Source organism: Artibeus jamaicensis, unplaced genomic scaffold (genome assembly GCF_021234435.1).
Source record: "Artibeus jamaicensis isolate MK-2021 breed Jamaican fruit bat unplaced genomic scaffold, CSHL_Jam_final scaffold_3307, whole genome shotgun sequence".
NCBI classification, from domain to species: Eukaryota; Metazoa; Chordata; class Mammalia; order Chiroptera; family Phyllostomidae; genus Artibeus; species Artibeus jamaicensis.
In genome coordinates, this window is record NW_026522040.1 from 7,793,363 (window position 1) to 7,818,308 (window position 24,946).

The window sequence follows — 24,946 nt, forward strand, 5'->3', positions numbered from 1 at the left end:
ATTAGTTTATGTTGGCCATCAGATGAAAAAGTTTGAAAATCGCTGATCTAGAAAATATGTCCACTGTCCACTGTCCACTTCTAGTTTCTACTGCCACAGTAAACCCTGTAGCTAGGAGCCAGGGTCATGCTTTTCCAAAGAGCATCACACTGTTTAAGATCATCATCCGGCAAGTCGAATCTAAACCAGATTCTAAAGCGATAAAACAAAAGATGCCCTTCCTTGTTGAGAAACCAGTGAGGAAAACTGGTGCACACACGTCAACTTGAAAACTGTTACCAATCAATACAATACCTCAAACAAGTGCAAAATCATGGTAATAAGTGTTTATATAAATGCTGAAGAAAGGGATGATCAGAAGACAGTGAGGACAAAAAGGGGAAACTGCCTGGAAGGAGTAATGCCCTGGAGAAGGATGAAGGCATGGTCAGGAGAGAAAAAGAGTCAGCCATTCGAGAAGAAATACTACTCAAAAAGAGCTAGCTAACAACAGTCATTGGAACGAGAACTTGAAATCGTGGGATAAACTGGATATAGGAGAAAAGAGTCTCGACAGTGGATGAAGTACTTGGGCATGCTGCAATCATGGACTATCACAGCACCAAGGCTTTCCTCCACAGTCAAACTTCAATAATAACTTATACTCTCAGACACCCTCCAACTCTGATATCATGTTAGGAACTTTATAATTTCTTCCTGAGAACACCATTTTCTTAGGAACTGAGACACAGAATTACTAGGAAATTCCAGGGCCACCAGAGCTCCAATTCAAGGCTATTCAGCTGGACATCAACACTGCAAGGAGTGCCCAACATTTTGTAAAACACATTCTATAGGGAAGATAGGGAATCTTTAAGGAATTCTATAGGGAATATTTAAGGCATGCTAAATAAAGCCTTAAAATACAAGCAAGTGGAATGTCTATGTTAATAAAATGACTTACTTTGCGGTGTTTATACAAGCAATAGCCACGGGACAAAATGAGTTCAATACAGGACTTAGGTAGTGTTATGATGGTGAAGTGGAGAGCAAAGCAGAGGCTAGGCATAAATATTTCAAATTTTATCACATCACTCAGTAGCCATGGGAGAGATTAAGACAACCCAATCACACCTGAATCTGGGAATCAGCAATTTTACCAACTGCCTTCAAAATACCCTAACATTCATTCAGCCATGCCCGTAATGGGCTCATTGAACCACACTGGAGGCGCGAAACAGTCACAGAACAATACCCACACGCACCCTGAGAACGGGAAAGGGAACCGAAGAGCACAGCCCAGCGACAGAAGAATCTATGCTCCCAGAGACAAGTTCCTTTGGAAACAGACACCACTTTAGGAAAAAATGCTCTTGGACTCCCTCAATTTCCTTTCTCCTTTCATTGAATAAAGAGAGTTTAAAAAAAATCACTATACCTCAGGACACTTAAAAGAAAGCTGGGACCCTGTTTCTGAGGGGGCTCGGGTGCATGAACTCCTGTGTGTGAAGTCACAGTGAAATGAGGAATCAAGAGAGACAAACAAAACCAGAAACACTTGTGATAGAAAATTTCCCTGAACACAGAATTTACTACAGTGATGTATCAAACCTCCTGACTATTTTGGGAAGATGTCTTATTATAAGAAGCAACAAATAAAGAATCACTGTCTCTAACAGTGCTCCACCTCAGGCAAGTCACCAGATGAAGCACGTCTTCAGAGGCGCCAGCAGCAGAGCTGGGACCCTGCCTGCAGGGTCCCACACCTCCACCTCACTCCACAGTGTGTCTGAATTTTCCTGAGTAACAGCCTGTCAGTGAACAAAGGTAGACCGAGTAAGGGACAGGCATGGAATCGGGCATTCTGCAGGTGAAAGACACATAATTCACTTTAGAATGGTTTGTTTTTTAAAGAACTTTCACAACCAAACGACTCTTCATTTCCAGGTACAGAAGAGACAATAAAACGAAGATTTTCAAAACACATAATTACAGGATCTCTCACTGCCCAGTATAATACATGTTTTTGTACTTCTCGTTTCTGCAATTGCTTCCTCTTAAAGGGTACTTTTCACACAAGTAAAACCTCAGCTTTTATACAAATATAAAACAAACACGGGTCAAAAATTTTATTTTAACCTACAAATTAGTGAGGGAGCCAGAGTGACATTACAACTGATTCGAAGGCGAATCTGAAGAACAAGCATCTATGTATATAGGCAACAAGGAATGCTGAAGTGAATTTAGCTAAACTACAGAGTATTCAAAATGTAGTGTTTGAAATAATTTCTTTTATAGGGCAGAAATCTATCTGGGGTCACATTTGCACAAACAGGAATCACTGTATTACCACGAGGACTTCACAAGTTAAATTTAAAAAACTAAGCAGCCCTGGCCATTGTGCCTCAATCTGCTGGAGTGCTGTCCTGATCAGAAAGGGGCAGGTCCAATTCCTGGTCAGGGCACCTGCCTGGATCGCAGGTTTGGGTCGGGAAGCACACAAGAGGCGACTGACTGATGTTTCTCTTCCTCCCTCCCTCCTTCCCTTCCTGTCTCTCTAAAATCAATAAGCATGTCATCAGGTGAAGATAAAATACAGATCTGGCTAGGCATAAAGTCATTTATCTCAAAAATGCATACCAGAAGCTTCTGCACATTTAAAAGAAAAAAAATTCAGTGAACCTCACTCAAAGGGTTCACTAGGCGGTACCCAGTATTCCAATGAAAGGGTGTCCAACAACCTCCCCAGGTGCAAAGTCTGTAACGATTTTTCCCAATCCCACCTAATAAGAGAGGGGAGAGACTAAGTCCTAAATTTAGTACTTTAAAGTGCAAAAACTTACAAAAGGAATAGGACTCAGTTGAAAAATGGGTTAAATATGTAAAAGGAGGTGCTTGGACACAACCACTACTAACTGCGGTAAATGCTGAAACACAATCTTCACAAGACTCCATTCAGAAACATGTTCGACCTAATAAAGATATATTTCTCTCTTCCTATTTCCATGGAAAGCATAAATGCTTTTAGATTTCCCTTTAGAATGAAAGAGGATATCCCTACACTTAGTTTTGGGGATCGCGAACAAGAGACCCTGACAAAACGAGAACTGGCCACGAGGGACTCCTAAGGCTGAAAGAACTATGGACAAAAGATGATAAAGCAATGCCTGCAACCATGAGAGAGTGCAACCAGAGGAGAGCCAAAGTCTACGATAAGATCAAGGTCTCCTTAACAACATCCGACTCTTTTCTGGGGAGAGGGGGAAGGGACATGGGAGGAAAAGGGCTCAGGGGAGGAGAGGCGAGAGCCTGAAAGACAGGCAAAGGAGAAAGAAATGAAAAGAGCCTGAGAGAAACTTTCAGGGTAGCGGCCACTATGCACAGCACAGGTGCCTTGCACCACAGGGTGCGGTACAGTGCGTATTTCTGTGCTGTGAGAACAAGTCAGTGAGCTACACGTGGCAGTCTAAGAACCTTTAGCTGGGGAGAGAAAGAACAAAACAGAGAAATACCTTCCCCTAAACTGGCAAAAACTTGGGCTGCTGCATGTAGGAAACCACCATGAGAACCCACCTCTAGCACTAACCACGGCTCCCTTGCAGGGGCCCGTCGTATTTACGGAGCACATGATGCCGGCTCCAGAGTGCACAGTCAGCAGACAGTGAGTGGCTCTTGCAGGATTCGTCTGGGATTTTCCCACGGTAGCAAATGCACAGCCCAGCCACAGGCCCAGAGGTTAAAGTGTGAATGGAGCCCCAGAGCTCAGCAACCCTTCCAGGTCACAGAAACCTAACGGCAGAACCACAGGCACTGACTTTGTGGGTTTGGCACAAAGGGGCATTAGAATGTGATTTTAGGCTGAAGGAAAGGAAGAGAGGGAGGTGCCATTAAAACGAACAAAACAACAAGTAGGAAAGGCGCATTTGTGCCATCAAGTTACCAGGGGTTAGAAAGGTAGCTAGCTGACAGGTCCTTTGAGGTTACCTGACAAGAAGGAGACAATCTAACCACGTAGGCCTGAAGACACACAGGGGAAACTGCAACTGAACACAGACCTGACTTATAAAGCCTCTGAGTGGTTGTGGTGCTTTTATACCTTGTTCAGACATACTGGGCCAACTACTTTTTACTTCTCTAAAGCCAAAAATAACATTTCAACCTCTTCCACTGAGGCCCAACTCACTAGGACTGAATGGGAAAATAACTTCTGTACAGGTCCGCAAATCTCTTATAGAAAGGACTGCTTCAAGTGCCCTGAGGAAAAGAGAATGGTGCTATTCAAGTTCAAGGAGGCACTGAAAAATCAGGAACTGAAGGAAGAGGTCAGGAGGAGATGCCAGAGAAAATCCTACCTATTTATTTACTTAATACTTCCACCCTTTATAAGTTTGAATCTCACCAGTCAACCCTGTAAGTCTTCACTTCATGATATGATGGAATAAAAGGGACCCAAAAATCTGACTCCATACCCCCAGAACTAGTCCTTGGATCACTTCAGGCCATGGTTTAAGCGATAATACTATGCATCTCCACTAAAATCAGGCATGGATAGAGCTTTCAAAAAAGTACGTAACATGATCAAAGAAAACAATATTCAAGTGAACACAGCAGCAGTTAACAGGGGAAAAAGACACAAGGACTTAAAGGCAAAAAGGAATGAAGAACAGAAGAAAAAAGAGCAAAATTAGCAGACAAATTGTCAGGACTCAACATCACACAAAGGCAGGTGTTCAGAGAAGTGCAACCCCATTCTAGGAACCTGGCCCTTTCTGGGACCGAAAAATACGACTGGAGGGGACAGGATGCTGGTTTGGCTCTCTCTTCTCACAGTGCTGTCAGCAAACAAACATTGTAACTCCTCGTGCACCAGAGGAAAGAACAGACACCACAGGAAATGGAGGCCGAGTGGAAGAGACAGCACGGCCCCTCCACTCACTGCCACTGACCACGGTGAAGAGGGAGGCGTGCGGGGAGGTGCAGTGGGACGCGGGGGCGCTGGCTGCGACCTGAGAAGGGGGAGCTCTCTCACTTCCGAGCTACAACTGATTTGTCTGGTTTACCAGAACAATGGTAAGCCATGCACCGGGTCCATTCTGTTGCCTCTTTTACACTCTATCTGCAGGAGACTGTATTTACTACAGAGCAGGCTCCATGAAAAACAATAATAAATCCAAGATAAGCAACAGCCTTATAGTCCACTGACATGCACATTCCAACTTTTTGTGTGCTGGTGAGGGGTGGAGACAGGATCAGGGAAAAAAGAACCCACTAATAATGAAACTGTGGGTGCATGGCATGAACCAGTCACCACAGAAACCATCCTCCAAATCTAATCACATCCACTACCAAGTCAGTTAAATTCTTAGTTGGTTTCACATTCATAGGAAAATCCCGGCCTAAAGGAAACTGGACAGATGATTAATTAGGAAAGCAAATGACTAGGACTTGTAATACCCACTTCCTTCACCTTGGAAAATTAGAACTAAAGGAAACTAGTAACTTCTTCAGGATTCAAATAATCAGACTGGCAGTATGTTTTCCCTTAGTGGTTACCCTGCAAACAGGTGCAAAAGATGCTGAAGAGCCAAGTTTTAAAAAGCGCTGGCCAAAAGGTAGGGTTCGTTCAGTTGGCATTACACAGACGCTGTGTACTTTATGGAAAAACACCAAGTTGACATTAACGTCAAAAATCATCTGTACTAACAGGCAAACGGGAAGCAAGACCACAACTGGGAGCCACCAGAACAGTTTTTGAGCTTTCAATACGGAAAGGGATGTAACAGGCTCCACTGGGATAGCAGAACACAGAGTCAGAAAACACACTCAGCCCTGACCGCTGTGGGTGGGTTGGGCACCATCCCACGAAGCGCAAAGTCGCTGGTTCGATCCCCGGCTAGGGCACACACGTGGGTTGTGGGTTCAGTCCCCAGTCGGGGCACAATATGAAAGTCAACCTGTCCACGTTTCTCTCCCTCTCTTTCTCCCTCCCTTCCCTTCCCTCTAAAAATAAGTAAATTAAATAAAAGAGAGAGAGAATGAATGAATGAGAACGAACACTTACTTAGTAGCAAAAAATGACCAGTGCAGTCCCAGGGAAAGCCAATGAACAGACATAAAAAAGCCTGCTTGTTTCATCACCAAAGAGGCCAGCACCTCACCTGCCAAAACAGGCAGCCATCCTCTCACTCCTGTGCTTGGGTCACTGACTTTGCACCATGGGAAGTCAGCCAGGCGCCTTGCACTTACTAAGTCTCCATACGAGGCATTTTAACACACTCTGACCCTTACCTGTTGAAATCCTTTTTAAAAATACAAGAGAAGAGATGTAGACAGTGAGGCAGAAACTCAACACTAAATGCCAGAAGCCATTAAAACTAGAACTTTGTAGGTAATTTGTTGATTTATCTCATAAAGCATGATATATAATACACCACATTTCTTGAGGGTGTTTAGGAGACAAAATGTGAGGAGCTTATAAAAACAGGGTGAAGGAAAAGTAGGTTTACAGTTGTATCCACTTTCAAATATGATAATTAGTGAATTTTGCCCCACCCTTTGTCAACCCCCAAGGATGTGTCTACTAAGGGGAAGTGGTATTCTGCACAAGCACCAGTTCATGGTCAACTGTCTCGGCAGTACAGTGCACATGTACTGTCAGCCTCACCAAAGACGGGGTCCTGAAAAGAGGAGAAAGAGGAACACATTTAAACATTACAAAAAGGTTAAGAGACTCCTGTGAAACTATTATATGTGTGTATTCCATGGACCGTACTCTAGGTGTTTTGTCTTCATCTGGCTGTAAGCTCCCTGCCTGGCACCCATATGCCTACCTATCTCTCAGACGCTAGTCACCAGCATGCTTCAGAAGGCTGGAAACAGATATATGTTACTTAAACGGCACAAGGGACACCCAACACACGTGTATTTAACATGACACTTTGACAGAAAGAAGGGAAGGCTGAAAGGGGAAGAGAAAGATCTGTTATAGAGGACATGAAAGAGAGGGGAGGGGAGGGGAAGGGAGAAAAGAGAAGGAAAACCAATCTAAGATGAACAATGTGTGATGAAAGTAGACAAGGTCATTCTGACATCTATCTAAATGAAAGCTTTTTCACTTTCACTTGCTTAAATCTTTCTCTTTTATTTACCTGTTGAGGTAGACTTAATTGGCATTTATTTTTTAAAAACATAAGAGCAAACCAATTCTTCAACCCATACAGAAAAGAGAATAAAGATATGCATGAAACTGAGCTACAGATAGGGGTAGGGGCGCAGACACACACACACAACTGAAGAAGACTATGAAGGCAAACCCGTTGCTACCAAAAAAATAGGAAAATGCCAAAATGCATCAAGGCTGGAGGCAGCATAAGATGCACAGGTAGCAATAAAGATCATTAGGAAACTATACTGGCAGGTGCCAAAAGGACATTCCTGAAGAAAGTGTGCATCTGCCTCAGAAAGCCAGCTGAGGACTTCCCCCTGCTGCCAGTGGGAAATCTCAGAAAGAAAATGAACTCCACAGGCAAAAAAAAAAAAAAAAAAAAAGCGCCATCCCCAAGGTTTCATTCAGCTTCTAGAAGGCACTGGATTATAAACTTAGGCTCATCTGGCCCGAATGTAGAGGAATCATCATTGTGTTTTCCGAAATAGGTATATATAACTTTCCCCCTGCAGCTGAACAGCCAAAAAAGAGCCTTTCGATTATTCCAACATCTTCACCAAAAAAAAACGACACTAAGGGAACTACTGTTAAGAATGCCACAGCAGGCACATACAGAAATTAATATATGTACATTGTAACTCAGCAAGGTAAGCCACAGGTCTGATAGCATCCACAGTCAACAACAAGCAGATACAATTTAGTCACCTGTGGCTCAAAGGCCATTAACAACAGGTCTGTGGACTGCTGAGAACTCTCTGCTATGAAGAATGTATATCAATATATCTCAATCACTAAGAGAGGCACAACTTCTTGACACAAGTCCAATTAATGTAGGTAACAATGTTTAATCTATAATCTGCAGTAACTGGCCACAGAGAAAGAAAAGCTCAACAGAATCCCACTGCTTAATAGAGACAAGCTACTACTACATCTAGGCAAAGGTGAGCTGGCAAGACATTTATGTGCAATCACAAGGAACATCAGGCAAAGTCTCAGCCAGCTTGGGAAGACAATATTTAACAGGAAGATACAATATTATATTTCATTCCTGCTGTGCGTTAGGCTGAGCTCTAGCATTTTTTATTTATAGTTGTATTTACTTCCTGGTACCCAAGGCAAGCTTCCTGAGAGTCCACGCTAAGATTTACTAGCCATTCCTCTGTCACCACCCCCAGGCTATATGGTCCTCCCTACACACACATGACCTGAATCCCCTCTCTAACCATCAATGACTATGGGAGTTGAAATGGATGGTGTATCATAGGAACAGAGGGTGAACTAATGAACCAAGAAGCCTTTTCTGGGCAGATGATCAAAATCAGTACCTCGACTGCTCACCATCCTCCCTTAGTCGATTTTACTTCTCTTTATAGCAATGGCTGCTGCCTGATTTTGCCATTGTCTCCCTTTCCCACATGCAGCATGTGGGGACTTTATCGTTTTGTTCATTGTTACAGTCTCGGTGCACACTGAAGGGCACTGAAATACCTGCTGAATAAGTGAATAAACCCTCCCAACTAACAAAGATATCTATTCAGCCAAAAGATCATAATTGTGCAAGGGTAGAGTCCTAACCACTGAACATTTGTTCAGACACAGCCTTTTGGGAGCTCAAAAGTGTATCGTCTTCTGTTCTTCTGGAGCATCCACATGCATTAGCTCAAAGGATGCTCACACATTTCTCCCACTTAGAAGCAACCTCAGAAAAAAAGAAGTTTGAGGAAATGACAATCCTTAAACTTGTCCTAAAATCTGTACTTGACCTTTTCCCACTAAGATGTTCTAGTCATAGTGAGAATTAAACAGGGATTTTACGAGATAATTTTATTTTAATATAACTGGAAAGAAATATCTTCTAAGTCATAATAATTAAAAAAGGGTAAAGCAACACAGTGACAGTTCAGGTGATAAGATAGGAGGTTAAGTGTAAGCCCTAGTTTCAATTCTGCCTTTCCAGAATATAAAACAGTACCTCTATAGATGCACAGGCAACAGCCCTGGAAAAATTCACATTCGACGCCTGAAAACAAAGGAGCTACAGAAAACACATCAGCTGAAGTACTTTGGTGAATCAGCAGCTAAACTCCTGGGATTCCTGAGCCACACAGGCTCTATTCGGGACACGACTCACCCCAGATATGTCTGCCACACGGTGGATAGGCACTTCCTTCTTGCTATGCAATCCTTTGCCATTCTTAATAGCTCTGTAGAAGAAAAAACCCGATTAAAAAACAACTCACAGAGGGAAGGGGTAGAAGGGTGGGAAAATAGGGTGAGAAGAGAGGTCACTCAAGTAGGGGTCTACCATTCACTGTGCAAAGTCCACAGACTGCACAGAGTCCTGTACACTCTGTACAGGACTGAGTAGCCAGTCTCTGCAAGAGTATTTGGTGGAGGGAAATGAAAAACCTGCTCTCCTGAACCCAGTTATCCATACGTGGCTGCTAGTTTCAGCTAACAGTGAGCCTGGTAGTCAGAGAGCTCCCGGAACTTGTCTCCAAATTAGAGGCATTGTTCCAGGCATAACAGAATCAGTTAGAAGAGTACGATCTTAGGAAACAGAAGTAATAATGTTTCCTTCTGTGTTTAATCACATGAAACATTTAAAATGCAAAATATGTAACCAGTGTTCCAATTCTAATGGAAATAAGTTCCTCCCAGGTAAAAAAAAAAAGTTGCTGTGAATGAAGCAATATTGTATGGAAAAGCCATTTACGGGAGAGGAAAAATTAGCAAAGGCTACATAACTGACATTAAACCTCATTTTCAATCAGTCTCAGTTTGTAATAACAGTGGATTTAGCAGGGGACTTTGGGACTTTGTCACACATCTGACCATCGGTTGGTTTGCTCCAATCTCCCACTTTTTATTTCATAATTCTCTGAATGGTAACAGGGACAGAAGCCTAAGCATCACTGGGTATATCGCTGATGTAACAATGAAGGACTGGTGAATAAAAACTGATGGGTAAATCATTCAAGTCACTACACTGTTAGATAAGACCTTCTTGTGTCCTGCCAGTCTGCAGACCCAAGCAGGGAACGTTTCTGAGTTTGGAGAATGAGGAACCGAGATTCAAGGGTGTGCCCACCCTGTGGACCAGCCTTTTTAGAGTTTCTGGATTCCAGAGAGTGAAAACTGTCCAGACTGGGGTCAATATTTCAAGCCCTCACCCTAACAACCACAGTTCTACAGTCTTCCCACCAAGTTCTCACTAAATAACCAGCAACAGAGGACACTGCCCTGCAGGGGTTACTTTCAGGTCTTAACTTTCTAAATCAAACTCATAAATCGAATGAGGTGAATGCTGTTTGGTGCAAAGTGGAAAAGTGTGGGGTCAGTGGACATGGCCCTCCCCACAACCTCGACTGAGGGCTGTTCAGACTGCCATGGGCCAGAAGGAATGTGTATTATTCTGGGAGTGGATTGTAACTCCCTCCTCATCTCCTTTTGGGAATGTCTTCTTGTCTGGTGACTGCTTCTCGACCTTTTCCTTCTGCACGTGCACACTGAAGTAACGTAGCCACAGGCCACATGTAGGTTTGTGCAACCCGGACCCAGCTGCCTTTCCCTGGGACCCTTTAAACGAGCCTCAGACTGGAGGTCGCTCTCACTCCGACCTGCCGCTGTTGGTGCCCTCCCCTGTCACTCGAGTGGTAAATGGCATGACCACACCTGCTAGTCCTCGGGTGGTTTTTTCCAGAGTATCACAAACACTCAAAACAGATCCTGGCTTTGGGCTCCTGTGTTACAGTCATATTTTGTCATATTTCTTACATACTTGGGCCATCACCATTTACTCCTTACCCTTCCTGTGATGGAATCACAGGGTGTCTGCCTCTCACCCAACTGATGTAAAACTCTTCCTGTTCAGGAACAACAAATGTTTCCTTTACTATCTGGTTTTCATTCCATGATGATGGTAAGATATGAAAATACAGAGTTAACAAGAAAAAAAATATCATATACTCCCTCTGATCTGAACTGCTAACTGAAAGAAGGCATTTCCAAGTTCCTTGAATCCCAGAGCTCACTCCTGAACTTGAATCAAGGGTTTCTTCAGCTTTAGAAATTGCAAATAGGTCAGATTCTTCCTTGTTACAATTTAGTCCAATGATTTCTCATTCTAGGAGCCTGTTAATGATCATGGACCAGGGCTGGTTCTCAGGGTTTGTCCCAGTCCCTTGGGATTTAGAAGCTACCAGGAGAGGACCATTGGATGGTTTATATGGGAAACCGCTGGCTGGAATCCAACAAGAGCTCAAACTCATCCCCTGCCACCAACAGCCCCCCCCCCCCATTCTGCTGCCGTGAACTCCAGGGAACTGCCTTGGGGGGAACAGAGCCTCCGAGGCGAGGCAAGTGCACAGCCACCCTGATGGCAGCCGCCTGCCTGCAAAGCCGGGCCCACTAAGCTTTCTGCAGGGCCTCTGGGGGCCTAAACTGCTTGCAGCCTCATCTTCTAACAACAAGGACAAGTGAAATAAATGGACCTGCCCCGTAACAGACAGCGTGTGAGGGCACTGCTGAACTTGTGACCTCTCCTGGAGGCTGGCAAGCATCTCATGTTATGAAGGAGAAAAGAACTGGGCAGTTAAGTTCGAAAACAGAGGCTCTCCAGGCAAAGGAAGTAAGGTGATAAATTAAAATTCTGCTTTCTTTTGTGACTCCAAAGTAGCTCTGTGCCACAGGCAGAAATCCAAGACTTAACTGGAAAGATTCAGCATGCTATTCAAGGGAAAAAACATAACGCCTCAAACCAAAAACCACAGATAATAGTGTACATACGGCATTTTAAAACAAACAAACTAGAATTCTTTAAAATTAAGTCTTAAAAAAAGTTTATGATCTACCTTGTTTCTAAAAAACGTATTATCAGACACTTATTTACATTCAGGTATTAATTCTGGGAAAACCTTCAAAGATTATCTTTTCATACTTATGACTGCTAAATTAAATCAGTTCAGGTTCATTCAAGAGGTGGCAAGAGAGTAATACTATAATATATATAAACTGAGAAACAGTTCTCGTTGTTGGCAAAATTAAAAGTTAATAATTCATAAACACTAAGTACAAACAATGCCCGCCTACAGAGCACTCTGAAATATAAGCAGTACACTGGACCCAGGCTGCAGAATGTGAGGGCTCTCTGAGAAATGAGCTACACGGCATATAATTCCGTTTGGGTCTCCTCCCCTGTGCTGGGGTTGCTTTGGTTCTTGTTCCCATACTGCTGCAGAGATGACCTGGGTGAGTCATCCCCAGAACTCCTCCCTCTGCCTGACACAAGGCTAATAATGCCACAGCAAGAGCTTTTTGTTAAGACAGTAACTGGGGGAGTGCCCAGTGTAGAAATTCATGCACGTATCTCAGAGAGGAAAGGAGTAAACACCGAGAGTGGCACGCTTGCCCCGTTCTTTGCCAAAGGGAATGCGCTGTGGTGGACATCTCTGTTCCAGGACCAGGAGGCCATAGGACATGACTGCCTCCTAACAGCAGAATAAATGGTACGGTCAAGACCCGGGTTCTGCTGCCTTGTCGCTACTTCCCTGTGCATCTTACATAACCCAGTTTCCGTGGGATAGGTCTGGGGAGTTCTGTCGTTGAGACACGGGAGGGCGGTCAGCTAGCAGGTCTGCTTCCACTGATAACTTGCTCCACAAAGCAAATACCAGCACCCCTCCCCACATTCCCTCTCCCTGCAGGCTGCAACCACAGCTCAACATTCCTTTTCATTAGGCAAGGAATGAAACTCCTGACTTCTAAACTTCTCCTGCTGTGTCTGCTTAATAGCTGCTTTCTTACAAAGGCAGGCTGGTGCTCAGGCCAGCCAGCAGAAAGGAAGCAGTGGGGCAGAACACAGCCTGCTCCTCTCAGAGGCTTTGTCTCCGGGAAGCAGCAGTGCAAAGATGACAAAGACCAGTGGTGTCAATAACGGACAGAAATCATCACCAGCCAGGAAAAGTGAGCATATGTCCCCATTCACACAAAGGGGTAAAGGTCGGGAGATAAATTAAAACTCAGCTTTCTAGGTTGCTTCTAGAAGCCTTCGGAAGCTATACTTGTGGGAGAATTTCATTCCAATCACTAGAAACACTCTTCTTTCTTTAAACAGCAAGGTTTAAAATTCCCACACAAGAGACGCTCCTGCCTCCGCACTTGATAATAAAACCCTCAGCTATTAAACAAGGTTACCCTCACCGCCTTCGCACGACAGGGTCAGAACGTCAGCGCACTCTATGCCATGCATGGCAAACACAAGGCCATGGGCGGCATCGGCCCTTCACCTCGTTCCTACCCTGCGGCAGCACTGAGCTCCTTGCCCCTAGTTAAAGAGCAGTTACATCTATACAGTCCTAAAATTACATTCAGCCCTTCGAGGGACACCATGGGCTGAGGTGGCCCCCCAGGGGAAATGAGTCTGACACCCCTGCTTTATGCGATGAAATCGAGTTTGCTCTTTAAGTTTTGGGGTTCCTTACTCAGACAGGAAAACCTACAGACCAACCCTCTTCAAGGTACCATTGACTCCTAAACAGTTCATATTGGGCCACCAAGCCAACAGACCATAATCTCAATCTCAATTCAGTGATGGTAGGTTGTCATTCTGAACAAATCTTCTTGTGAGACTAAAAGAAAGTCAAAGGATCTACAGTTCGATGCTGCCTAATGCCAACCATAAAATAGCTGTCACATCAGGAATTTTTAACCTGGAGTGAGCTTCACACATGGAATGCTCAAAGTATCCATGAACCCTAAAATGAGAAAATTATGTATGTGAATTTTTCTGAGGAGTAGGAGCATCCAATATTTTCACAAAAAGAAATGGTTTCATTTATAAAGAAAATGAAGTGATGGAAAGCAAAAATGGCATACAACAGAGAATTAGCAGGGAAATAATGTGGCAAAGGAAGCTGGAGAGCTGAAAGCTGTAGAGCTACCAGAAGCTCCCGAATCCGTAATTTCCCTTAAACAATGCTTTCATGGTAACTAGAAACCAAAACGTTCCTAACTCAGTTTCTGCTTCATTGCGTACATCCCATACTTCCCTCCTTCCTAACTGTACTCACTTGGCCCTTCTGCAACCCCACTGGGCCAGATCCTCACCAGTTTATTCCAAGATAACATCAAGAATATTTTAACTGGATTCAATCAATCCCTTTTGATGCTGCAACTACTCTGATTCAACATTGTGTCCCACTGCTGTATGACTTCTCACAAAAACCCATTTGATCATTTTGCTCTTCACTTAAAAAAAACCACCAGCCTATGGTGGCAAGCGTGAATTTTAGTGCTTGGCTCTCTGGGACCCCCTACTATGTGGCCCCAGTTTATATCTTCACACGGTTTCTATGTTACTCCTTCTAATCCAGGTAGGCCCATTTTCTCCAACTCAGTGAACGAAAGTCATTCACTATGTGTATCCTTCCAGGCCCAAAGTATAGAATAAAAAGGACTTACAGTTACCACACCAGGAATTCTTTACCTGAGATCCGAAGTAAGCTGCAGTTTGTATAATGGGAGTATTTACACATGACTTTGAAATGGTAGTGAAATGATATAAATATACATATGGGGGGGCAGGATGAATTCAGCATATAATTATAAACTGCAATATATTACTTTCAAAGTGCACGATGTGTTCATCTTCATTTCCACGGCTAGAATTCAGGCCCTTTGAGGGTTAGGATCCTGCCCTTAATATTTGCTATCGTATTTAACACAGAGCTCTGTTCACATAGTTCTATAAACCCAGGGCATCTAGTTCAGTTATTGTGTGCCTAGTAAAGCTGAACAAATGACTGGTGGCTGACTAATGCAGAACACTGAAAGTCTTTCAGGTTGGAGACATGGATAATGCCAAAGTGACCGCAGGGCGGAAGAGCGAGGCTTGCTGGCTCTTCTGGATGCCGTGTCAGGAAATGCGCATGCTTTCAGGCGCGCTGGTTTTACTTGGAGTGGTCAGGGCAGAAGAGCCTGGCCTCTGAACAGAAGCAGAGGTGCACCAAGGGTGAAAGCATCGCCTCTCCCTCAGCAAGTCTCCTAGAACTACAGAAACAGGTAACAATGTGAATGGCAGTGAGTGGGAACAAAACTCTGACCACCGTAAACAATGAACAATAACACAACCAAGTGGCAGGATTGTACGAAACTCCTACTAAACAATACGGGAGAGGTTAAAAAGCAGAGCAAAGAGTGAATAAGTTGCTAAACTTCGAAGGCTCCTCTCACTGTGTTTCAGGGCACACTGATAAAGGCAGTGTTTCCGCATGAACCAAACACAGGCATCAATGAAACACAGCAGCAATACGCGATTCCTTTGGCCTCTCTACTGGTTCCTTGCCAGCTGGAGGAAGCAACAGGGTCCTGACACTCAGAGAATAAGATACAGAGCAGGCACAGGTGCAGAACGGTGGGTGGGGGTGCTAAGATTATGTGGCTGCATTTTCAACAAAATCAGAATTACTGGTAAGAAAGAAAAGATGGAGCTTATACAGACTGGAAATGAGGAAATTGAGTCCTACAGCCAAGGGGAGGTGGGCAGGCTAATGACTCAGTAGGTATTACAAGGCAGTGAATCAAGAAATATCATTTCACGTAAAATTAATATAAGAAGAAATGAAGACCCATGCTATTGTGCCAGGTGTGACAACGGATCTTCGGTTCCTAGTAGAGAGAGGAGGGAAAACCACGCTCAGTGGCGGAGAACCACCGGAGAACAGGCAGCCCAGTGCTAGACTGACGGGAGACACCAACAAACAAACCTGCTGGCCCTGACTAGGGCCACAGGACTATTAGCTCTGGGTAGAAACGGTCGATATCAGTCTAAAGTATTCTTGAGAGGACAAGGCCTCAGAAAGGTGAGATCAGGTGCAATGCAGCTTCAAAGTGCCTCAATGACACTGGTTCTTTAGTTTCTCACGTCTCGATCACAAAGGCCAAAATGGCCACCAGGAAAATAATTTGGTGTTACAACGATTCATTAATTCTATTCCAAGATAAAGCTATCATTAACATAATTTCTAAGTACTTAAATACATAGGCCCACCCACTTGTACTTCAAGAAAAATGTGGAAAATGTTTTGCAGTCTCTCCACCCCCAGAAACAATAACGTTTTACATCATTTTTTAAAAATTATTTTGTTGTTCAATTACAGTTGTCAGCATTTTCCCCCTTTACCACTCCTGCCCACCCCAGCCAAACCCACCTGCCTCCCTTGCTTCCACCCTCCCCCTTCATCTGGTCCATGTGTCCTTTATAGTTGTTCCTGAAAATCCTTCCCCCCATTGTCTCCTCCCCCCTCCTCTCTGGCTATTGTTAGATTGTTCTTAATTTCAATGTCTCTGGATATACTTTGTCTGCTTTTTTTCCTTTTTTGATTATGTTCTCCTTAAAGGTGAGATCATATGGTATTTGTCCCTCACCTCCTGGCTTATTCCACTTAGCATAATGTTCTCCAGTTCCATCCATGCTGCTGCAAAGAGTAGAAGCTCCTTCTTTCTCTCTGCTGCATAGTATTACATTGTGTAAATGGGCGATAGTTTTTTGATCCACTCATTTCCTGGTGGGCCCTTAGGTTGCTTCTAGCACTTGGCTATTGTAAATTGTGCTGCTATGAACACTGGGGTGCACAGGTTCTTTTGGATTGGTGTTCCAGGGCTCTTAGGATATAGTCCTAAGCAGTGGAATTGCTGGGTCAAAAGGCAGTTCATTTGTAGTTTTCTGAGAAAATTCCATACTGTTTTCCACAGTGGCTGGACCAGTCTGCATTCCCACCAACAGTGCACTAGGGTTCCCATTTCTCCACATCCTCACCAGCACTTGTTTGTTGATTTGTTTATGATGGCCATTCTGACCCGTGTGAAGTGGTATTTCATTGTGGCTTTCATTTGCATCTCTCTTACATCATTTTCAATAGCTGCAAATAAAGCCATCATATGGATCCATGTCCCATAATTTAATCAACTGCCCACTGCTACATATTTATGTAAATATAATACTTCTAGTAATATATATAATGTCACAAAAAATACCTTTCAAATATACTGTTGGGTGTCTTGCTATTTCTTCCTTTGGAAAATTTCATAGAAGTGCAACTGCTGTGTCACAGGACAGCGCAGCACTACTATTTTCTATTTCCAAACAGAACACGCCTTGCCTCATAGGTTCTATTTGTGGTTAAGCCTTTGATTTAGGTGCTCCTTCCCCATGCATCCCAGACACCCACTTACATCTCCATTCTCACACAATTATACTTGCAATTATTTACTTGCTCCTCCAAATCCCCACAGAATGTATATTTCTGTTTATATCCCCAATGCGCCTGATAATGTATTTGTTATTATAACATGAACAAGTCAGAGAAAATGTTAATGTCTTCTGACTGAGTGAAAAGCAAGACTTACTGTGGGGATATGGTTTTTCCAATGTGAGCTACATTTACTGGGACCTGCTGGAAAAGATTCACTGACAGCCACCAGAAATTTGGATCCCTGAACCTGATGCAGAGGCAAAGGAATGAGAAGTTACACATTTCAACTTCTGAGCCCGAAGCTGAAGTGGGGAGTCAGCGGCAGCTTAGGATAAAACAGAAATGCATGAAGGAGTTTATAAGAAATTCAGATGCTAAGAATCCTGCAAATGAAAGAAAGCTATGAAGTGGATCTCCCCTTCACCGGTAGCTATAAAATTCTGTTTATGCATTGATGTATCAGTGATTAATTATTCAAACTATAGTCCTCCTGAGAGATTCCCAAGCCTTACAGCAAAGTAGGATAGGGACATCAGTGATAGAGACTCAGCCCTCTGACCCATTCAGCCACATCTCACTGCAGATGAACTAAATCAAGCAAGCACAGCAACCCTCAAGATGATTTCACATTAAATTAGCCAAGAGCTGGTGAAAGCTACTCAAAAGGAGTCGAATTAAAAGGCCGTGAATGCAGAGTATGAGGAAGGGGACAGAGATAAGAGTCAGGGGGAGTAACGAGCTGTTCAAGCTGTTCGACTGACCTGAGGGAACAAGGAGGGCTGTCACCACAGGGAAGGGAAGGCACTGTGAGGACAGATGCATGCAAAGAAATCCAAAGCCTGTTCATTCCATGCCGTACTCTCTGTTACTTACAACAAGGACTCTAATTCTAATTGCATTAAGACTATTCATCTGGCATAGAAGGACACCTACTGTGATTTGTTTTACAGTGGTCTCTGGGGAGTTACAGGTTAGTGTGGTGGTTCTTCAACCTTAGTGTGCATCAGGGTCACCTGAACGATGTTTTAAGCAATTGCTGGGACTCAGCTCCAGAGTTTCTGACTCAGTAGGTCTGGGGTGTGGACAGTTTTAGAGAAACCTTAGAATTCACATTTCTAACCAAGAACCCAAGTGTCAATAACGTTGCTGGTCTGGAACCACACGTTGAGAATGACTGGTTTAGGGAGTCAAGTTATAAGCCATTGAGAAGAGTCAAGGGTCAAGTGTTATCACTCCATTGTTACAAACTACTTTAATCCAAAGTAGGATTAAAATTATATTCCCAGGATGAAAATCTTCAAATGTATTTTGAAATACATATTGAACCTCAAATATTTAGGACTGGTATGAAAGGAGGGAGAGCCATTTAGTCAAGAGAGCGGTGAGACGAAAGGGAATAGCCAAGGTGCTGCGGGCAGACGAGTGGCCGAAGCTGCACTGGGTGGGGTGGGGTGGGGCGTGGTGCAGGGAGACCGACAAACCCAATCAGCTACGGCTGTTCCTCCGAAGGAACAGAACAAGTGCGGATTGATAATTACCAAAAAGATCAGGCAAGGAGGTCTATTTCTGACTACGAGTTCATTATCTGACCAGGACCTGGCAGAACCACCAGCGGCTCTGTATTCAAAATAGAAGAAAAACATAATGGGTTCCAACTTTATCCCAACCCCCTCACACTAGTCATCAAGGTAAGTCTGACAGCGTGAGTTCTACCAGAGGAACTGGGGGTAGGAAGGGAACAGAAGGATAGGATGAAGAGTGAACAGATCCTCTTAATATCCTGAAGGAGAAAACTATTTGGAAATGGAAACATTATACAGTGCTCCAGAAGTGGCCATTTGTGCTGCCTTAAATGCAGATTGATTACTGCTATTTGGATGTTGAGTGCATCATCTTTTCTGAAGAAAGGGAAAAGCTAAATTTCCCCACATTCAGCTGTGTCGTCCAATCACTTCCCCACACCAGCTCTTTTAATGCATTTTCCTGTTATCACAGGCTCTTGCAATAGCTGATCTACCCTATTCCCCAACAGTGAAACACCCCGCACTGACAGGTGCTGTATCCCATTAGCAACCTCCTGACCGTGGCACCTAACTGTGAGCCCAAAATGTAGTGGGGTGTGCACCTCCAGGGTTAAGAGAAGGAAGCCATCAGCATGTTTAAGAGAAAGAAGAGCCTCCTTCCTCTGCACTGGCTTCCAACCTGCACTGGTCTGACATAATGCAGCTGAGTAAAGAGGGCAGAAGGTAATTCACCCAACTCCAGCTTTCTATGAAGCGTGGGCTAAAAACCCCACTGTATCCTGGTGTTATAGGAATCTACAATTATAAGAGAAGGAAAGAGAAAAACTCTAAATCAAAGCTCTGTTTTTAACACTATTCAGTAGGATCTAATTTTATACAAAAAGAAATTTCACTTGTAGAGGTCATTAGATTGAAAGTGAGAAATCTTGGTTTATTTAAAGCTGTGTCATTAAACTATTGAGAAGATGAGAACAGAGGCTGGAGAGAAGAGATGAATTTCAAGGAGATGCTCTCCTGGGAAAATTTAATAGAAATGAGAGATGGAATAAAAAAGATGTACGGCAGGCAGTGTTAACAACACAGAGGGAGAAGAGAGGAGGGGCTAAGAAAACAGGTAAGAAAAGAGAAGAAATAGAAAAAATAGCAGTATCTAGAGACAGTCTTAAAGTTATTTAATGTCTGTCCCTCTGGGACTGCATACTTTGTAAGGCTGGAGTCTATTGCCTTTTTTTTTTTAAACCACTATTATCCCCAATGCCTAGGCACCAAGATACACTCATAAAAATGAGAATAAAGAAAAGAAACAAATGCAAAGTTATCACATACAAAATAAACTAGCCTTGAACAACTGTTCCCAATAGAGGAATGATTTGCTTTCTTGGAGAACTGGTTAACTCATGTAATCTACACCCTGTGATAGGATATATTAGTTCTAAAAATTTTAAACACGCACTCAAATTCAACACCAATTTTCTCACTGGATTGGTATGCAGATGAAACTTGCTTGTTATTAAGATATTTAACAAATCAGTACTGTGTCAAACTCATAGTACTGAGCTCCTGCACTTAAGAATACCAAAGTTAGAGATTTTTATGTTGCAGCATAAAGTGTTGGCAAGTCTTCACAGTACATTCATAATCAATACTATAAACGCCAATTTAATTAAAGATGCAGAGAGGCAGGACCTTAACAAAAAGTTGGGTGCCCTGGCTGGTATGGCTCACTGGACTGAGCACAGGCCTGCAAACCGAAGGGTCACCAGTTCAATTCCCTGTCAAGGTTACATGCCTGGGTTGCAGGCCAGGTTCCCAGTTGGGGGTGTGTGAGAAGCAAATGGATTGATGTTTCTCTCCCTCTCTTTTCCCCTCCCTTCCCATCACTCTGAAAATGAATAAATAAGATCTTTCTTTAAAAAGCTACTTTTTTCTCTCATTGAAATTTTTAGGGAAAAACTTTTATAAATCAGAAAAAATGGCAGGCCAAGAACGTCTTTCCCAGTAGTACTGAAAGCACTTCCCAGCAGCACTGAAAAGCAACATACCTTTACAAGTCACTGCTACAAATGCATGGAAATTGGTAGGCCCATCATGGCCCTATGTAATTACATCACCAAGAGAGACTCTTACTTAAAAAACAGGTTGCTAGGACTTTAATCAAGGACTGGCGCTGATGGGGTTTGCAGCCTGGAGATGCAGAAGTCAGCAAGGCAGGAGCACTAGTTGGTGGTTTTTATTTTTTAAAAAAGGAAATGTTGCAGGGTTGCTCAATCAGAAAACGGTCCTTGTGGGCCCTGGGAAGAGAGAAAGCCAAGGCAGAGCTGAGAAAGGGGCAGGCTCCTACGTGCTTCCCAAAAAAGGTGGAAGACAAAACCACAGTTCTCTTAATCTGCAGTGTGCTGGGCAAGAAATAGAAAACACAAGGAAAGATAAGAGAGAGCCTGACCTTTTCTCTTCTCCCAAGATAACCCTAAGGTCATTAGGTATGTCCAGAAGGACTCTAAATTTATTTAAATTGGCTAGGACACTAGGCTGTTCAAAATAACTGCTTTCCCACAGTCAAGCTGGGGCATCACTTTCTTTTCTGAATACATATGTCCTATCTTGATATCACAAAATCTCAGGATTAAGAGGTGCCTTAAAGAAATAAAGCCCCAACTTCAGTGTTTTCCTGCAGTGAGCCACAGAGGCTAACAGTTTCTAGGAAACCTTAAGTATTACATTTTAAAATATAGTTACTGGTGGCTTTTGAAAAAGGCACACAGATAATTGTCCCCAGGTATGCGTGTCCAAGAAAAGCAAAGCACACGGCAGGCTTTGATTAATTCCCAGCACCACCAGCTCTTCTTCAGTGTCCATGATAAGCTCAACAAAAGCCCACCTGGACGACTTCTAGAACACTAAGGAAATTCACAGTCTAGCCTGTTTAAAATCATACTGGATGTGGTATAACAAATGTATGGTACAGAGTATACAAACACCTCAGAAAATAAGATGGATCTTGATAATGACTCAGTATCTTAGAAATCCGTCCAAAGGACATGAGATTCTCTGAGGGAGTCAAAGCCCTGTCTTAAGTTTAGTCCACCCATCAAGATTTAGGGATGCGGCAGGCCAGAGGACTGAGACAAACCAAAGTTAACCGAGAACTGGGAATGCTGCAAAGTCAACACGTAGAAATGAAAAATTAGGATGGAGCATAAAAGACATAATGTGTCACATTCCCTAAAAGAGCCCACATGATGTCCTTAAAAAGAAGAACCAAGTTCAGGAGTGTCACCAAGAAGTGTGCGTTAGCTGCTAAGTTCTTTTTGCTAAAAATAAGAACAACATACACTAGAGCTCTCAGAACCCCAGACAAAATCGAGGGCTTTTCAATGAAGCCCAGAGGAGAGCAAGGCCTGAGAATACACACAAAAACGCCACAACCTTATCTCGCCAGGACACGAGGTGACGAGAGAGGAGGCAGCTGATGACAGACAACTGAACTAGAAAGGAAGGTTCACACGTTGGGAATTAGGGACTTATTTATCCTTGGAACAAAAAAGATTAGGCTTCCTCTAGATGTGCCATGTATTTGAGGCACAAGGGTTTCCCAAGAGCAGACAGGCGTCTACATGAAGGAGCTTGGAAGGGCTGACAAATTGGACAGAGCTGCCGAAGTGGTGTGAGCGTGCTTCTGGAGGCGGGTGAGTATGCTTGGAAGCAGTAAGCAGACTGCAAATTGGTAATCTCCTTCCTCTTCAGGCTCACCTGGTCTCCCGATGGATGCATAATGCAACACTTCCTGAGCTCCCATCAGATGACCTGAGAAAGGCTGGCAGATCATACCCACTTTGCAGAGGAAGCAGTGCCGCACAGCCCTGTGAAAGCTCATCAGCTCCTGGGCAGGCAGGTCCACTAACCGGGTTAAGTCGGACTTCACAGGCTGCGCTTTCCTCAAAGCTTGTAGTGTTTCTCTAAAAGGATTAATGACCAAGCAGTGCTCTGAAAAGTAAAGTCAATGGAGGAGCACTGGGCACGAGGCTGGTATCACTCGTGATACACAGAGATCCAGGAATCAGAGACAGAGACATCCTTGGAATCAATACCCTTGAGGGGATGGCCTAAAGAACCACTTATTATTTAACAAACAAGTTCCAAACTGAAGGATATGAACACAGTAGATTTTATTAATTTGGCCTTTGCATTAGACACAGTATCTCAAGAAATTTTACTTGGGAAATTAATTGAAACTGGCTTGGTTCAGTACACAATCACTGAAGATTAAAAAGTGGCTAAAGGATGACAAACAAAAGACAGTTAAGCGACAGTCAACGCAGTGAGAGACTTGAGGTCGACACCAAAGCCATTCTTGTCAAGGGGTTCTATTCAGGGCGGAGGAGGGCATAAACAACTCGCTAATGAGATCTGCAGAGGACACTGCGCTGGGAGATAGAGGAAGCCCAGTGACACAGGCACAAAATTACAAGGCAGAGTTCAACTGGAAAAAAATACAGCTAGTCTATCTTGGGGAAAACAACCCTAAACTCCCATAATATTCAACAGACAGGCAGGATAAAGGCAGAAGAAGCATGTAGAAAGAGTTTGACATGCTGTAATGTGACAGAAGAAATCGAGAATGCTCAGGGGGAACGAGGAGTATGTTACGGGGAATGTAGCACTTCAAGTTGCCGGCGAACCAAAATAAAGCAGTGTGTCAGAAAATACGGGGGTCTTGAAGTGAGGCCAACTTTATCATTTAAAATGGGGAGAGATCATTCTACACGGAAAATATTTTTTTAATGGCTACAAAAGCTCCTATCTGGCAGGTGGTGCAGTTGTTCCCAGGTCTTAATTCCTCTCGCTGGGGGTTAGCGTCTAGAAGAGGGCGCTGGGCTGCCATTCGGAGGCCCAGTGACCATACTGCTCCAAAGGAAAACTCACAGTTCAGGCCGGCCACTGCTTCTACATCTGTATGAGGTCTCTACTGCCTCGGAGCAGTGCCTCATGGGTCTGGGGAAGCAGTCAATTTCTCCGTTTACTCAACCTGCAACAGAGCAGTGACCCTGAAGCCAGTTTTTTCACCATCAGTCTGAAAGCAATGGCTCAACACAATTAGCTCCAGGCAGCTCACTGCTTTAGCAGGCAAACATCTTGTTACCGTACATTCCTTCAGCCCCAAATGAGTACTAGACTAAAGAGGCTGTTTTCTTCTTAAAACCTAAAACTTAAAAAAAAAAAATTTCGCTCTCTATGCATACCCATTAAACATTAGTGCACAACATAGCTACTTCCAACAGCACAATCAGAGAGCTTGTTGTGGCTTCACTTTCCAGAGCAGCTATGAGAATTATTTTCACACTCACCTACTGGTCAGAATTAAACACCCACTAGTGGCAGAGAGAACCCAGGGCAGAAAACAGGACTCTGGATCTCACGGCACTGTTAAGTGCCCTTGCTACTCTGGGAACGCACAGCCTGTTTTTCACGTTACTACAAGATCAAGCTGAGCGTACACAGCACGGACCCCCCCACCCTCTGCCAATCCCACCTTAAGTATCGTCTAATCATTGTCCATTTTGCTACAGTAACTAGATCATCAAATAGCACTTAAGAGATGTGAAGCCACATTTCCCACGATGGGTTCTTTCAGCCCAGTTGATTTAGTGATAACATAGGCAGGGAGAGAAAAATGAGGAAGTGAGGAAGGATTAGAGAAAAACCATTTATGGACTCCATACCATATTACTTTATACTGACCATTAATGAGCCTTTAACAACAAAAGATAGTGGTGTTTTCACTGAATTCTGTGTGCTCAAGAATTAGGTCCTTGACTAAAGAGTCCATTGACTTGTAGGCTTTCTTGTGGAAAAGCGCACAAGAAAGAATTCAAAAAGCTGCGGCAGACTGACAAACTGATTTCTTAGCTGACATTCTGTGTGACATTGTACAGATGCTCTGTCCATCAGGACGTGACATGTGTGAGAGATAAATGTCACATGGCAGGCAGGGCAATGTTCTGGGCCGAAGAGCAAGACAAATGACC

General features: G+C 43.5%; 1 protein-coding gene across 1 annotated transcript in view; it reads right to left on the reverse strand.

Annotated features, from left to right (window-relative positions):
* SND1 (staphylococcal nuclease and tudor domain containing 1) overlaps positions 1-24,946 on the reverse strand; it is a 431,795-nt gene that overhangs the window by 170,030 nt on the left and 236,819 nt on the right. Inside the window, exon 14 of the mRNA XM_037167720.2 lies at positions 9,276-9,348. Coding sequence (XP_037023615.2) covers positions 9,276-9,348 — 73 coding nt within the window. The remainder of the gene's footprint in view (positions 1-9,275; positions 9,349-24,946) is intronic.